This window comes from Antechinus flavipes, chromosome 6 (assembly GCF_016432865.1).
Source record: "Antechinus flavipes isolate AdamAnt ecotype Samford, QLD, Australia chromosome 6, AdamAnt_v2, whole genome shotgun sequence".
In the NCBI taxonomy this organism is placed as follows: Eukaryota; Metazoa; Chordata; class Mammalia; order Dasyuromorphia; family Dasyuridae; genus Antechinus; species Antechinus flavipes.
In genome coordinates this window covers 118,685,092-118,703,512 of record NC_067403.1, presented here as the reverse complement: position 1 = coordinate 118,703,512, position 18,421 = coordinate 118,685,092, and the positions used below count along the sequence as shown (strand labels likewise).

The 18,421-nt window shown below is 34.0% G+C and overlaps 1 protein-coding gene across 1 annotated transcript in view; it reads right to left on the bottom strand.

Moving 5' to 3' along the window:
- Nucleotides 1-18,421, bottom strand: part of TENM3 (teneurin transmembrane protein 3) — an 808,000-nt gene that overhangs the window by 560,799 nt on the left and 228,780 nt on the right. Inside the window, exon 4 of the mRNA XM_051965257.1 lies at nt 1,971-2,249. Within this exon, the coding sequence (XP_051821217.1) occupies nt 1,971-2,249 (279 nt within the window). The remainder of the gene's footprint in view (nt 1-1,970; nt 2,250-18,421) is intronic.

Genomic DNA, 18,421 nt, shown 5'->3' with positions numbered 1-18,421 from the left:
ATGACATTGGTAGTCAATATAGCTTTCTCCATTTCTTTTACTTTTAAGGATAAAGAGGTATTAAAATTGTCTAGGGATAACTTAAGAAAAATATAATTAAAAGTTATCATTGCCAGGACATTCTTAATGCTTAAAAATGTGGTCATATAATTTAGGAGCAAGTGATTTGAATGGAACTAGAGTAATTTTTTTGCATGTTTGCATCCCTCCAAGGAAAGGGACAGTATGTTTATTTTATCTTATGTAGTTAGAATTAGGGTCTTTGGATTTCAGCATGAAAATCCACATGAATACATCCCTTGAATTAATCGGATAAGTGGAGTAAGAAAGAAGAAATGAAAGGGAATAAGTGTTTCTATAGTGCCTACTATATGCCAGATATTAAAATAATAACTTTTAGGAATATTATTTTGCATGATTCTCACAGCTATTCTGTGACATAGGTTTTTTAATTTTCTCAGTTTTACAGGTGAGAAAATGAAGCAAATACAGGTTAAGTGATTTTCCAGGTTATACATCCTGGAATTATTTGAGTACAATTTTGAACTCATGTCTTCCTGACTTCAGTTCTAGTGCACTGAACTACCAAAGCTGCCTTTGGTGACCTTTTTAGGGGGAAAAAAACCAAAACTACATGGTCTATTTTTCTCTCTCAAATTACTTTTATCAAAAGAACTATGCTTTCTTTTCTTTTCCTACAGTAATAATTTTTTTTTAACTTCAACCCAGGCAGGGGCTAACTTTTACATGGAAACATTTTAAGAAAATGTTACAATGGCGATGAAGATGATTTTGATTTAAGGCACATAGCATATATAATAAGGCAAGAAAAGGGGCAAATTTGTCTTTAAGAAGATATAGGAAACAGCATTGGTTGAAACTACAGATTCTGAAATCTAACAATAGTTATTATCTTTTTATTGTAGACCAGAGCCAACAAGGTTACCAGGCTAAAAAAAAAAAAAAAATCAAAACTAAAAGCCAGAAGTAAAAACAGCCCTTTTCCCTGTTTGCATTCATACAATCCTCTTTTTATCCTTTTTTTTTTTTTTTTTTTGCTCTCTGAGTTTTAATGCATCATATATACAAAGCATTAAAATTACACTGGGCCCCCAAGTTCATGGTTTATATTAAATACATAAGAGAAATGTGTCTTCTGTCATGTGGTACCTTAGAGCTCAATTCTCCATATTCTTTCCACATAAATAAATGAAGCTATGATTATTAGAAATCAAGGGCACTTAAAAATCATATTAAAATAAATTTTGATCTTTGTTACATCTTTTCCTACCAGCAACAGAATAAAGTCCTAACAATGAATAAAAACCGTTTGTCTTTACAATGTGCCAAGCTGCTATTTCGATTTCAGAAAGCCTATTGGGGGAGGGGGTAAATTTTAATTGCATAGTAATCCAGTCTCTAAAGCACATCAAAGGCCACACTCCCCTCTTTACCATGATTTCAATTGCTCTCATCAACTGGTAAGTTTAAAGCACAATCAGATTTGTTCTTCAATCACTAGAGTCCTGTTAATAAACTATTCTATGTGCTCACTCATCCATTCTAAGATTCTGCAACTTCTTTGAGATGTCTTCAAGAGAAATTTACAAAGACATCTTTGATTGCAAGCTGGTCTGGAGGATAAACTTTATCACCCTTGCTTCTTTACTCCACTGAGGATAACAGGTAACATGGTCTAAGATAAGTCAAAGTTAATCTTTTCCTTTTTTATTTTTTAAAAAAATCTGGTTAAACTATTTTTCCAAAAAATATAGCGCAAACATCAGGCTCATATAATTTAGCCGAGTGATAGTAAGTATTGATTCTCCCCAAATATATATATATTGAGGTCTTATCTCCAATTTGACTGTTTTTTTAAAAATCCCAAGTATAAACCAAATCAAAGAATCAGTGAGTGCCATCATAAAAACCAAACCAAAACAAAATAAAAGACAGAAATCTAAACTTACCATTCTCACTGTCCGACTTGTTTTCATGCTCTGTATCAGTGAGGGTGAGGGCTGAGTTGGACCGGCTTGACAAGCAGGAACTTCGGCCTGATTTGACCCCCCTGCCCCAAAGTCTCATGGCATGCTCTGGGGACATCACTCCTTCATTTTCTGTATCAGCATCTGACCCTGCACTGATAGAGTAACCTCTGTGGGGGAGCCCCATTTCCGCACAAAATGCCAGTCCTCTTCGAGTTGCTGGTTCACAAACTCCTAACTGCCTTAGGGTAAAATTCTGTCCTAATTAGGGGGAAAAAAAGATAACAAAAGGTGAGATTTTTTTTTTTTTTTTTTAAAAAGAAAGAAAGCCTCCCTAAAAATAAACACTCTCAAGCATTCTGGTTTCTCAGCTATCATATCAGCACAAGGTACTTATTTAAGCTTTGCATATGTTCTGGACAAGTGGTTCTTTATCTGTAGTGTTCTAGTATTCTTTGTACGGGGGCTTCCAAGTCTTACTGAAGTTTTAAGCTTCAGCTTTTGGGACAGCCCATATAATGGCATTTTAGAGAGCTCATGTCAGCTGCTTAAGTCTATCAGCACCCAGCTTGAGGAAGCTAAGGAAAGTGGCAAAAACTACAAAAACCAGGAAGGGCCTGTTCAACCCAAATAAATTTAATATGAGTAACAGAACTTTGCTTAAACTAAATGTGAAAACTCCCAGAAAGTATCCGTCCGGATTATCTTTGGCCTGGCTAAGGTTCTGAATAACAGTATCTCTAGCATCCAGAGGTGATTGGTCTGGCAAGGGACAAGGATCAAATGCTCATTTAATGGAAACAAGACTTCAGGCAGGCTTTATTAAATCTTCTTGACTTAATTCAGAACCAAAAGTAAATAAATAAACATTTTGTCTTTCAGAACTTGAATTACATTGTGAGGTCCCACATGTTTCCTTTAATAAATACCTGGAAACATTTGTATTGATAAATGTGAAGCAATTCTTGAAAATGAAGTACTAGCTAAAAATAAAGTAGGCATATTATGTACTTAAAGCCTAATGTCAAAATCGGATTTCCTGAAAAATAAATGCCAGTGAACCCCTATAGACCTTCACTAATAAATTGAACACAATAAAATGCACGACAATGCAATAACTTCAAACAAAATTGTTTAAATTATGTGATACTTAAATATTACTACTGATATTAATGACTTTCTCCATCCTGTGTTCTTTCCTGAAAATTTCCATATATTTTATGGATATATTCGGGAAATGAGAGTGAGGACAATGTTTGTGTGTAGCTATGACAATGACCAGGATTTTTTGTTCTTTTTTCTCTTTTTTGGTCTTTTGTAGGAGTAACAGAAATTGATATCTGGGAACCATCCAGTGATTGTTAAAAATCACCATCATCATTATTATTATGATAATTATGATTTGTGAGATATAATCACAAAACAAAAATATTTTAATTGTAAAATTTTACATTTGCACTGACCCAAATATTATGTATGACTCAAATACTCAAAACAATAGTCAAACAATTTAATATTTGTCATATTTTCCTTCTGATGTTGATAGAAATTCCACATTCCTTAATTGGCCCGAATTTGAAAGCTCACGCATCTACTATATACACGCAAAATTAAGAAGAGAGCAAATGTAGTTTATAAATGCATGTACTGAAATCAATGAGCACATTGATTTTGTGGTGGTAATAAATTTAATGCATACAAATACAAATGAACGAGCAAATACTCGGTCACTTAAAAAAGATGTTAGTAGCCTCGGTTTTTTTTTTTTTTTTTTTTTTAGAGTTCTTAATTGTTTTACTGCTGTGGTCATATCAGCAACTGGAGTAAGCTTTATCTGTCATAATTCCAAATGTATTTTGACAAAGACATTCATAAATAATGAAAAAATCAGTTGCTACAATTAGCTACAAATCAAACTGTTTATCAGAGAGACATTTTTAATAAGTAGCTGTACAAAAGATGTGGTAAATTTTAAAAAGAGAAAACTGAGAAACATTGAAGGGGAAAAGAAAAAAAATGGAACAATACAGACTGCTGAAGTGTTAGAAAGTAGGGAGTCTGGATGAAGTGGGCAGTGTGGTCAGTCTGTATTTTATGATATCCTAAATAAATTAACAAGCATAATATTTATGACTCTTCTCTATTATTTGTTATCCAGGTATCTGAATGCACTTTCAATCTAGAGCTAAATCTCTAACATGTGATTTCTATTCATTTATATTGTGCCCAAGATTTCTTAAATTCCTATGATACGGGGAAACCCAAGAGTTACTGATGTCAACTGATTAATACAGAAGCTGTGGGAAGCATACCTTCACTATTATTTTCTTGCAGAATTTAAAATAGAACAAGAACCAGAATTTAAAAAAAATTTTTTTTAAACTCCAGACCTTTACATTATGTATGCTAATTCTGTCCCCCCTTTTAAGAGGATAAGCTGATTATATAAATGGACAAAAACAAAAACAGAAAACAAAAAAATAATCAAAATATTTAAAAAAAATTTTTTTTAAACTCCAGACCTTTACATTATGTATGCTAATTCTGTCCCCCCTTTTAAGAGGATAAGCTGATTATATAAATGGACAAAAACAAAAACAGAAAACAAAAAAATAATCAAAATATTTACATTTGGGGTCTTTCTTTTTTCTGTGCCCATTCCCTATGATAAACATCAAAATTGATGGATTTGGATTGGAAGCTAAAATCCAATGAAAACAATGCCCTCTCCAATCTCTGTAAAGTACTTGAAACATTTTCCATGTTATTGACTTTCTCACACCATTGCCATCTTGATGTAAAATCTATGATGTGAAAGAAAACAAGCAGCAGCAAACTCTCCTCTGTTATTTGTTATCCAGGTATCTGAATGCATTTTCAATCTAGAGCTAAATCTCTAACACGTGATTTCTATTCACTTATATTGTGCCCAAGATTTCTTAAATTCCTATGATATGGGGAAACTCAAGAGTTACTGATGTCAACTGATTTTCATGGAAGGGCTGCTTCTCAAAAAGCTGGACAAGGCTAAAGGAAATACACATGCCCGCGTGTGCACATATATGTATATATGCATTTATGTGTATTTGATTAAAATAAAGAATTTTTAAAAATGAAAACACAACTCCTCAGCTTTAAATGAAGAGTCCTACCATGAATAGAATCGACCTTCATCCATTAGATGTGTGTGATGAGCTCCAAAATAGGGTCAAGTAGATGTGGTTTTTGACAGATCTAAGGGATGGAGATGAAGAAGAGAGAAGAAGGCTCTTGCTGGAGGAGAAAGCCACAGTGGAGTGCTATAGTGGGAATCAATGAGTTTGCCATGAAGCCACACTAGAGCACTTGGGGAAGACAGGAGGTGAGAAAAGAAGGATAATGTATTGTAGAGAAAAGGAGATTATTTCAAAATGACTTCAAGAGAGGTGATAAAAGTATTACTTCCTATTTTTTTTTTTTTTTTTTTTTTTAGCCTTTGCCTAATTTCAAAGAATCACAACCTTTACATCAGAGGTGTCAGTCAGAAGGCTCACTACCCATACACAGTCCAGAACACCCTCAAGTGAAACCCAAATCAAATAAATGTGTAATTGGGAATATTTAACATGAAAAATACAATAAAATACTGATAATGTTACACTTCAAAACTAAATCAATATGTGGCCTGCAGGTATCTTTTTAAATGGCTTTGTAGTCCCCATTTGTATCTGAATTTCAATCCAATAATTTATGCCAAGACTTCTTACACTTTTTCCACTTGCAATCCCTTTTTTGCCTGAGAAATTTTTGTATGATTCTGAATATATAGGTATATAAAATAGGTATACAAACCAAACACCTGATAATAAACCAGTATTTTGCAACCCCCACATTCAATTAAGAGACCCCATATGGGGTCACAAACCATAGTTTAAGAAGCAGGGCTTTACACTATTCTTAAAAACCTATTTCTTTTCTTTATATTCTTCACATTAATGGTTTTCTTTCTTTGTTGCTTTAGTATTATTATTATTATTAAAATTTGGTTCCACAATGCCTTCTATCATTGATAGACTCACGCTCAGGAATACAATAGATTTTGTTAGCATTCTTGGCTTCCCCCTCCCCTGTTTGGATTTGTTATTTCACCAGTAAAGTGAAGTTTCAGTGTGGAAAATGCCTTTCATCAATGCAGATTAATACATTGTCCAGAATTTACAATCTTAGAGAGTTCCTCGGGAATGAAAAGTTGGTCACACCTCTGGTGATTATCACGAATCTGAGGCCAGATTTGCACCTGAAAGTAGTTCTTCACTATAAAATCCATTCATTTCCCATCTCCTATCCAATTCGACCACTAAGTACTAATTGGAGAGTGGGGCGAAGATGGTGTTTGTGATTACTATTTTAAAATGTAGATAAATAATCAATCATGGTTAGAATAAAAAAAATGGAAATGGAATTCAACGTGATTAGTAATACCAGTTAGCCTCTTTTAGACTAGCTGTTTTGTTTTTACTGCTTCCATAAATCTGAAAATCTATGAAAGAAAAACTGAATAAATTACAGACTAGAAAGGCTGTATGTGTGTGTTTTTTTTTTAACTTCATATTAAAAATAAAATGTAGGCAAATTTTGAAAAATTCTAGGGTGATACTAGAACAAATGCTTTATCCCAGATGGCACAGGAGACAGCTACCTCTTTAATCAGAGGTAATAAAATGAGGGAACGGAGAACATGGGACTTGTAACTTGGCCACTTTGTCCTGCAGAGTGTACAACACAGTCACTGCAGGGTGAACATTTTCAAAGAAGCTCATGCAGAGTGATACTTGCCAGTGGGCAAGAAATCTTGCTGCTTCTTGTTGAGGACTGAAAAGAAAAAGGCATGTAAGTGAGATACTCTTGCGTTTACACAGGGAGACTTAAGAGCACACTGAGCTCTTGGCACCTGACCTTCCTTGCAGTGGTTTGGTTTTCCATTTGGACTTGGCATTACTATTTCCCAGTAGTAAAGCCAAAAGGTTTGGAATAGGAGGATGGGTGTCGAGGAGAAGTGTCTGGGACAGGATCTTCAAAATAAATGAAGTTCTTAATGGAGGAAAAAAAAAAGTTTCTGTTGGATTTTGTGGTCCTGATACATCTATTGTACTATTTACTACAATTTTTTATTTAAACATTTTTTTATCTATCTAAAACTCTCTGCCTAATTCAGATAAAGCATGCATGTTTTGTTTCTATGCCTCTTCATTTTATTTTAATAGTTTCTTTCCAATGAGGCACCATTTCCCTTTTTCCTTCTGATTTGAACACACTGTACACTAACATTTCTAGACATATTCCCTTTTGAAGGAATGCTGTAAGATTCTAGATTTTGCAACTAGATTCTAGTTTTTGGAAAGCACTTTCTCCTCTGATCTTTTGCCTCATATCTTACATTACTCTTTCATTTATTGGTTATTTTATGTCTTAAAAGAGTCTGTCTTTGAGCTGTAATAATCTCTAAACTAGAATAGACTAAGAAATTAATCAGGAAAATTAATTTAAATTGAATAAGAAGGGGGGAAATAAAAACTGAAACACATTGCTTTTCTTCTGTTGCTATTCTCCGATTGTAATTGATTCATGTATATATACATACATGCATACACATGTATATGTACACATATATGTAAGTACATGAATACATGTGGATATGTATGTATATATGTAAAATCTTCATCCTCCTCCTCCATAGTTATTTCTCCAATATATAATTCCCCAATTCGCAACTATTATTATTAAAGTATTCATCTTATTCCAATCACTTATTTGATCATTATGAAATCAATGTTCTCCTATGTCATTTTATAGTTTTCCTTTCTCATGCTTGTATTGAGTCTAGGCCATTACCCCATTATAAATGTTCATGAAACTTTTTACTCTGGCTTTTTATCTATTCTATCCATTCCAGTTCAAATCTTTTAGTATAATCAAGTTGGACCTTGACTTTTGTTTTAATATCTTTTCCCACACTTCCCTCCCACAAAACTACAGATTTTCTTATTCCCATTATTTTAAATGAAATTATTAGTGCTGTTGATGTAGAGGTAAATATTTTATTTGCATAGATCTTTGCAAAATTTTATCCATTTGCATTTGATTCCTTCTGACTGCGTGATCCTGGGCAAGTCACTAAATCTCTCATTATTCAAGCCAATTCTCTAAGAGCATAAATTGGATAGGAAGGTCTGTACAGTAAAATTCTATTACCAGTTTTGATTAAGTGACTTGTATATGCTAGAAACTGAGCTAAGGATTCACATTCTAATGAAGGAAAACATGTAAAACTTATATACATACAAGATAGACAGGGAGGAAACGGTAGGAATATGTTTGTAAATGTTTAACTATCACCTTTCCAAAACAACAAGCAACTTTTAAGTTTAATTAGTATTATTAATACTTTCTTCTGCACTTTTAAAAATCTAGACAGTCAGCAAAATAATAGAGACTTGATTTGTAGATTTTGTATTCGCTCATTATAAAAATTTAACACATTGGCTCTGGATTTGGTTTCATCTTCTCAACACTCCAACTCATGGAAACATTTGCCTTAAGATCTTGAGATACTAAACCAAAACCTGCTTCAGGCAGCCATTATTACACATTTTTAACCTAGATTTTTTTTTTTCCCTCTCAAACACTTCTGATGAGCAGTATTCTACTCTACTGCAAGGATCACTTGAACTTTTATTCTGTGATATATGATGCCTCTGTAGGTAGAGAATGGCACTGGAGATTTAGGAATATTTCCATCAAAGTAATGAGAGACAAAGAAAGCAAATTGCTGTGTTTGTTTGCAATCAGAGAAAGTGAGAGTGGGATTAATGACCCTGTAGAACCGGCCTCATGTCTAGTTCCCTGATTTGGAAGACCAAGTGGCTTTTGAATGAAAAACTTGACAAAATGAAAGAGAAATAGGTTGTGTATTTGTTGACTTGAACAAGGAGGTTATTCTTGGGCATCTCTGGGGAATGGAGGGCATAGGCCGCTGATTGGCAAGTAGTACAAATGCTGATGTAGGCAACAGTTTGTATCTAGTAAAATCACTTTAAGTCAATTGATTTTTATCAAAAGCTTTCTGAAAACTAATTTACGTCTTATTTTTTTCTCAATAAATTATCCCCATAGAACAATTCGAAGCACGGTAACATAATGTGCTTAGCCCATCTGTTGGCACTTGATAGTCAAAGGACAGTGGGCAGAGGTGTAAATATTTTTTTATGAGTTGACATGGAGCAGCAGCAGGTATTTAATAATCATATGGGAAACTGAACTCTGGTGACTCCCCATATGGATCCCAGATTGGCATGGCGGCAAGGCCCCACGATTCAAGTTTAGAAGTATGTGAGAGCTCAATACATTAGACCCATCAAGGCTAAGGTAGGGGGAGAGATAGGATTATTCCCACTGGGTCAGGAGGAGGGCTCTAAGCTACATCTATCTATTCCTGCCTTCTGGTTGAAGTAATCTACATATCAGGTTGGTTTCCAATCCAGAAAGAACCACTTGCCTAGAGAGTTAATAATCAGTGAGGCGGGCAGGGGAGCATAGAGAGGGGGCCTGAGAGAAAAACATTAACATGAAACAATGATAAACCAGAGCTATTTAACTTATGTCTTTAAGTAGAAAAATTTAAGGTTGAGAAAACATGACCATCTAAATCCTTTAATCCAGTGGCTGACATTTATAGTGACTGAGAAGGATTAATCATTTTGATCTCCAGATGAATCACTTTGAGTAGCTAATATTTAAAAGTAATAAACTTTGGACTTAAAGTAATTAGCACAGTGAAACTGATTCATGCTTTAGGTTTTTGCCCCTCTTTATAAAAATACTCCTCAGAAGGACAAGATTTCAGAAAACTAATAAGGAATTCAGAAAATATGCTAAAACATGTCAAATCTCTCTCTCTCTCTCTCTCTCTCTCTCTCTCTCTCTCTCTCTCTCTCTCTCTCTCTCTCTCTCTCTCTCTCTCTCTCTCTCTCTCTTTCTCTCTCTTTCTCTCTGTCTCCATGCAGGTATGGGAAGAATAGAAAAACAAAAACTTTGCCATCTCTATGCATCAATTCATAACACTACTAAATACTCTCTAGTTAGACCAGAGGTTGTATTTCTTCAGAAATAGTCATCTTATTCACTGTAAAAGCACCTTAACTTAATCTATATCTCATCCTTTAAAGTTAAAATCAAATAACTCTGGCTTCCAGAAACTTCCCTGTTTGCAAGTATTAAAATAGGTCCTTTTTGGATATATTTACCTCTACATAGATTAAAAATGAAAATAAAATGTTTTTAATTCCAAGGCAGACTAGAACAAAGTAAAAATCCTGAAGGCAAACATGAATGACTTAAAATTCTTATTAATGTTATTTTTATATAAGGCTTCTTCTTCTTCTTCTTCTTCTTCTTCTTCTTCTTCTTCTTCTTCTTCTTCTTCTTTTTTTTTTTTTTGCTGAGGCAATTGGGGTTAAGTAACTTGCCCAGGGTCACATAGATAGGAAGTGTTAAATATCTGAGGCCAGATTTGAACTCAGATTCGTTTGACTTCAGGACTGGTGCTCTACACATTGCACCACCTAGCTGCCCCTAGAGCCAATCTTCTTAAGGGAGTTTCTGAGATAATGTTTAGAATGTTCATATAATGCTTTCAGGATAAAGAAATATAGTATTCTAGTACTACTTGGAATATGCAATATTATTGGAAAGACAATGGTTTAAAGAGGAAAACATATTGGAAAGAATAAAATCAGATAAATAGAAGCCCTGGTAACTAAACATTATATACAAAAAGGAAAGTGAACTGAGATTCTTTATACTTAAAAATAAAGATTATACTTTGAAAAGAATGGTCACAGCCAAATCAATAAATCAAAAAGTATTAATTAAGTCTTTATTATGTGCCAGACATTGGGGACAGAAAGACCACAATGAAACAGTCCTTGTCCTTAAGGAATTTAAATTCCTTATGGCAACAACATACATTTCTTTGTATCTTAGCAGGGCTGAAAATGTTTTTGTTTACAATTTAAAAAGCTGGTGATTGTGTTTTTTACTATACATAGAATGTTGGTATCAAGTAATATCTTTTCTTTTATCTTTTCTCAATTACAATGACTATTATAAAAATATATTTTATTTCATTTTTTATTTTGAAATATTTATGTGTTGGAAAATTCTCTAAAGAGTCATTGTATAATCCAACTGCCTATAACTCTGTGCACTTGAAATATTACTCTAGTAATAACAATAACTAACATTTATGTAATGCTTTAAGGTACGCGAAGCAATTTAGATATATTAACTCACTGAATTCTCAAAGCAACCCTTTGAAGAATATGCTATTATATATGGATTTTTACTGGTGAGGAAACCAAGGCATAAGTTAAGTGATTTTGTCCACATTCAAATATCTAGGAAAGGTCAGGCAAGATTTAAACTCAGTTCTTCTTGATTATAAGTCCTGTGTTTTAATCACTGTATCACTTAGCTGCCTAAAGGAAAAATTTCTTTATTCAATGAGTAGTTATTGTTTAGTTTATATAGTTGAAATTGTTTTTTTTTAACTTTTTATTTTCAAAATATATGCTAAGATAGTTTTCAGCATTCACCTTTTCAAAACTTTGTGTTCCAATTTTTTTCTCCTTCCCTTCCCTCTATCCCTCTCTTAGATGGCAAGTAATCCAATATATGTTAAACCTGTGCAATTTGAAGTTGTTTATAAAAGAAGATTTTTATCATGGTTTGGAGGTGATGATGTGGCTAATTACTACGTTCAAATCCAAGAGGAATAGGATCTTACTTTAGAAGAATTTAAAAAATCAACAACAACATTAACAACAACAACACGCACATAATATACATACACACTTCTAACGTGCAATTAGATATTCCTAAGCATCCAGGTTCTTACTACTATTTCTGCAGCAGTGACAATGCAATAGAGTTCTGTGACTGGAATCCAGAAGTGCAAATCCTATTTCAGATATTTCCTACCTGTGTGATCTTAGCAAGTTAATTAATATGTTTGCTTCAAAATAGCATCTATCTCCCAGGACTATTGCAAGGTTCAAATGAGATGATATTGGTAAATTGTAGATACTACATAAGTGTTAATGTCATTATTATTATTATTATTATCATTATTATTGCTTCTGCTGCTGCCACCACCATAATTCCTCTTCCTCCTTCTCATCCTTGTCCTCCTATTCCGTACAATTGCATCATCCTTTATAAAAAATTTAGACTAAAAAAAAATTGGCCTCTTTAGGCAAACTTCCCTTCTGCAATGCAACTCAACACTTCTGCACTTAGAATTTTTTTAGAATCAATATTACACCAAAACATTAAGAGGCTAGCCCTGGACCATTTTGAGTCAGAGGCAAAATGGAACCAGATTTTGTGGATTTCTAGGTCAGCTCTCTTTTCACACTAAGCTACAATTGACTCCAAAACTGTATTTTACAGTTTAAAAACTGCTTTTATGTTTATCCTCTCATTTGACCTTAACAAATTCTATGAAATGGGCAGCATCTTTATTGATTCCATTTTATAGATAAGAAAACTAATGGTAAAGAGATTTATCCAAAATCATACATTTAATATGTGTGAAAGCTAAGCCTAGAATCCAAGTCTCCTCATTCTTAGTTCTGGACTTAAAACCAATGTGTGTTTCATGATTATTTTCTAAAGTGAATAGGAGAACTATTATGGGTGTTTTGAAAGGAGATAAAACCAAAGTAAAAAATCTGGGTTAGTATAGAGACAGAAAAAATTGGAAAAGGATTAATGTGGATTTAAACTTCTATTTGTGTGTATGTGTGTGGGCATGTGCACTTTTATGTGAGTATCTGTACTAGACTCACATTTTTCTCAGGTACCTCTGAGGACTTGGAAAGATTTTGCAACAAGAAAGTCTTCTACTTAAATTGTCTTAGGAAGATTCTGAAGATCCCCTGGCAGGATAAGAAATACCAGACACTTGAAGTCCTTTCTTGGACTAAACTGCCAACCACTGCAGAGAGCATGACTTCCATTGGGCTGGTTACATTGTTTGAATGACAAATGTATGCTTGACAAAATAATTATTATGGAGAACTCACACAGGGCAAGCGCTCAGAAGGTGGTCAGAAAGTGTCCAAGGACAGTCTCAAAGTGTTTCTTAAGAACTTTAGAATCGATTGTATGACATGGGCGACACTGGCACAGGACTGCCCAGCATGGGATCCCTCATCAGAGAAGGTGCTGTGCTCTATGAGCAAAGCAGAAGTGAATTAGCCCAAAGGAAACACGTGAAAACCCCAAAGGTTCATAGGGACTATTTGTGTCCAACTTGTGGCAGAGCACTCGAAGCTCATATTCGTTGATCTAGAATCAAAGACAACAACCAACCAACGCACTTTAAGTACAAGTGGGAAAATGAATTTGCTATGGTATCTATCACATATGATCTCATTTTCTATCTTGCCAGGTGATCTTCAGAATCCTCCTAATAATTCAAATGAAGCCTTTTCTTCTTGTTGCAAAATCAAAATTCAGAGTCTAGGACCATACCTCAGAGGCTCCCGAGTAAAATGTGGCTGTAGTAGAGATGCTCACAAGAAAGTGCACATGTGCACTAACACACACACACACACACACACACACACACTACACACACAATCTCTCTATCTATAAAACTCAGTCTGTTATACTGGATGAAGAGTCACATCTGGCATCTGGAGCCGGGAAGATATGAATTCAAATCTTTTATGTAATAATACCTGATAGTATATTGTTGCTGTTCAGACATATCAAGTATGTCTGACTCTTTATGACCCCATTTGGGATTTTTTTTTTGACAAAGAAAGTAGAATGGTTCTCCATTTTCTTCTCCAGTTCATTTTACAGATAAGAAAACAGAGGCAAAAATAGTTAAGTGACTTAGGGTCCACACATAGGATAGAACGTATCTGAGACCACATTTGAACTCAGGTCTTCCTGATTTCAGACCTAATACTCTATTCATTGCACTACCTAGCTGTCACTAAGTGTATGATCTTGGGGAAATCACTTAAATTTGTTCTAGATCAGTAGTGTTAAATAGATTTAGTGTTTAAGTGTTAAATAGTGTTAAAGACTTAAATAGAAATGGGGCCAGGAGGATCGTTGTGAGTATATACTGACTTAGAAAACCACATATTATGTCTGTCTATACTAGAAAAAACCATGTTTACCTTCATTTCCTTTGTGGAAGTCTAATCAAGATCAAAGGCCTTAATCTCTTTTTTTAACTGACAAATAGAACACTGTTTATTGGTAGAGAAAAGAAAGTGAATGCTTGTGAATACACAAGACTATGATTTCATTGCTTTGGGGAAAATCATTTCCATTATGGGAGCATTCATTTTGGCATTTTTTGTTTGCACAATGTAGATCTTTAAATGTAACATCTAATCCTAGAGGGTTTCCTGAGGCACTGAAAAGTATAGGGATTTATCTAATCAGTGTCAAAGAAGCAACTTGAATACAGATCTTACTAAACTCATGGCCCAACCTTCTCTTGATTATGTCAGATTACTTGTAAAATAATCATTTAATATATTTTTCTGTCATTACAAAAAAAGGGAACATTGTTTTCCTAAAGGTTCATAGTAACTTTTAAATTTAACATCTAGTAGCTAATTTATATAGGTTTGCAAAAATTTACATATTTAGAAATTATTCTATATTATCTCATTTGGTCCTCTTAATAACATAACAATAGATGCTGTTATTATCTCATTTTTTAAATTAGCAAACCAAGGCTTGGAAAGGTAAAGTTACTTCCCTAGAGCTACCACGGCTAATAAATATCTGAAGCAAGAATCTAACCCAGGTCTTCTCAAGGCAAGTCTGACACTCTATCCATCATTTCAAATTGACTCTCTTTCTAGATGGAAGCAAAAGGAATAAATGGTCCATTTCATCCAGTTTGAAACATGAATTCCTATTTTTCAAAGCTGAGTGTTAGCAGAGCAAATAGGCTCTCATGAAAACATAAGGGTCACAGTGTCCAGACTGGTTAACAGTATAATGTTAATTACTTTGGAATCCTGGAGGTGTTTCCAAGGGATCCAGGAAACAGACATTTCTTCTTCTCAGACTTCATTTTTTTTTTTTTTTTTTGTATGAAGAAAACTGATATTTCTCCACATCGATTATTTTCAAAATTCAACCCCATGGTCAATATGCCTTGTTGAATTTAAAGACTCAGATGCCTTCATAATATCTGCAAGCAATGCCCATATTATGGGGAAGGAAGGTAGGAAAAACTTATTCTGTCTCTATCTCTGTCTGTCTCTGTCTCTCTGTCTCTGTCTCTGTCTCTCTCTCTCTCTCTCTCTCTCTTTCTCTCTCTCTCTCTCTCTGTATCTAAATGATTTTACCCAAATGTTTCTTAGATTAAAAATGAATCTAAGATTTTATGAGGACAAGTTTTCTTCAAATATCAAAGACAACTTAGTATCTGAGAATTTAGATCGATATTTGATTACTATTTTCTTTAAATATCAAAGAGAACTAGAATAGAGGAATTTAGAACACCCTCCAGATATAGTGCATTGCTTCTTACAGGTAGCTTCTCAAAGACTAAAACATCAAATAAAAGAGTTAACCAGGAAGTCACACAGATGGATTTGAAGAAGGACAGATTTGAACCCAAATGTTACTGCCAAAAAGCAATACATTCCCATAACTGTTGTCAACTCAGCTTTACAGCTTCCAAATATACCAGGTATTTGTCCAAAGTCTAAAAATATTAAAGTTTGATTATAAGGAGATTAAAAAAATCAATTTAAGTAGTAACTCTGGAAAGCATTACTGTGAACTAGGATAAAATGTCACATTATTCAATTTCCATTTGAAATCTAATGGTATAAAGTAGTTAGAGGGAAAGAAAGGTTCCTAATCCCAGGGAAATGTTCATTTTCTGGTTGCTCTATTTCCATTTAAAACAATGAGGCTAATCTGAGATCGTATATGAGATCAGTATCTATTTTTAGGGCTGTTACAAAATGTAGAATTATCTTGTAAGCATCTAGTTTATCAATAGCAAGATTGTTCTTGGGTTCTTGCTATGCACGGGCATCATTTTGAGAAAAAACAGATTTCTGGGTTGGAGAGTTTTTCACCTAAAAAAAAAAGATTGGAATGATAGTAGCTAACATACTTTCTAGAACAGCTATAAGATTTGGTACCTCCACCCACTGGCCAACAGGCCAACTAAGACTCCTTAAAAAGACTACTTGGAGTGATCAAATGTATTCTACTCATTTATATTGGCTATCCTTTATGCCTTGAATAATCTTCCTCCTTACCTTCCTTCTTACCTTCAAAATTCAGATAAAATCCTACCTTCTACAAAAACTTTTAATAATCTTCCTTAATAGTAACACTCGTAAAAAATAGTAGCACCCTTTTGTTGAGATTGTGTTTAATCTGTCCTGTGAATATCTTGTTTTGGAGATAACAATTTAATGTTTTTCTCATCAGACTGTTAGCTCTTTGAAGATTAAAACATTTTTTTTTGTATCCCCAGCACTTATCATAGTGGCCAATATTTAATAGGCATATAATAAATGCTTGCTGACTTCCTACAGATTTCTAAAGAAACTTCCATTCGCTCGTGATAATTAGCCTTCCTCACCTTCTATCAATTCTTGGCAGCCAACTTAACAGTATTCATCCATATTGCAAGTGTAGACAGCAGCAAAGTAGAAATTCCTGGTAGGTGCTCTTGGATAAATTTGGACTGAGCATGACGATTACATTTCTGTGTTTTTAAGGTTTAAGCCTCTACTGCATTTAATTGCAGGTCACAGACATAACAAATACAAAGAAAATAGCATGTCTTTTCTATAGGACACAAGTTTCTTGCCAGTCTAAATATTACCATACTGTCAATACCACATTCATGCCCGTCACTACTATGAGCATTAGCTGTGATAAATTATTTCTCCAATTATTCTATAATATTTTGTAACTCCCCCCAGCTAGATTATACTTTGGATTTAAACATGATGATAAGGAAGTTCTAAAGTTTCTTATGATTTTATTTCAGAATATTTTTCCTGTTATTTTTAGTTTTTATATCACCTAAATTTCCTGATACATTTCTCACATTCTCCATCCCCCAAAAAACTACTCTTTAAGGAAAAAAAAAGCATAGAGGGGAAAAAGTTCAGCAAATTAACCAACATATTGAACAAATATGAATGCGACATCCTGTATTCTAAAACTCACCTATGTAAGGAAGAGGGGAGAGGTGTGCCTAATTATTTTTAAAGAACATAAAAGTAGAATACAGATACATTTTAACCAAGAGAGGACAACTACACCTTGAAAAAAGATCATCAGTGGTTAGAATGTTAGTAACACGATACTGTGGCATTGGTGCCTAGTTGTTTATCATCTTATTTATTTTTTAATAAAAAAATAGCAGGGTGCTATATAGGGAGCAGGCAGCAGAGAATTTCTAATTTCCTAAGTTACTTCATAATTCATGCTTAGAGAGTAGTTGTTTAGTAAAGTGATAGGTTCAATTTATAGAAGTATTTGTTATTCCTCTTTCATTTATCATTATCAAATGAGATAATATTTGTAAAGTGCTTATTAGAACAGTCTTGCACATTTAAGGTGGTTAATTAGTGCCTATTCTCTCCCTTCCACCTACTTTTTTATGTTCCAACAGAAAGAATGATAGGGGAAAATGTGGTAGCTTGTGTGTCCTTGGGCAAGCCATTTAACCTCTCTCAGCCTTAATTTCTTCATCAGCAAAATGGGGATAACAACAGCACCTATCTTAGTGGGTGTTGTTGGTTGCATGGAGATAAAATTTTTAAAGTGTTTTGTAAACTTCATAGTGCTATATAAATGCTATTGGCTATACTTCCAACTAAAGTGAATTGCTTGCTGTTAAATAAATTAATCCTCCCTTTCCTATATTTGTTACTTTGCTCATTCAATTCCCTAGATTGAGTTCCTAGAATGAGTTGCTTCAGTCCCACTGAAGGGTCAAAATCAATCAAGGGTCTCAAATGGCATCTATTGCAACTTCTCTCTCTACAACTGTCTCTACAATACATTCTGACAAATAGTTAATCAAACTTCGCTTGCCTTTAAAGAGTGGGAACTCACTACTTTCTACTCCAATTTGGAGAGGCTAATTGACAGGACATTATTCTTTACATTGATTCGACTTCTATCTTTCTAAAACATTCACCATTGCCCCCAGTTTTGCCCTCTATGGTCCCATGGGACAAGTGAAATCCCATTTTCATATGTAAGTTCTGCAGATACTGGAAGAGAGCTATCCTTCCTATTCAGTTGCCTCCAGGCTTTGTCATCCTGATTATCCTTTTCTGGGTATAGTTCAGCAATGCTCTTTCTAAAAT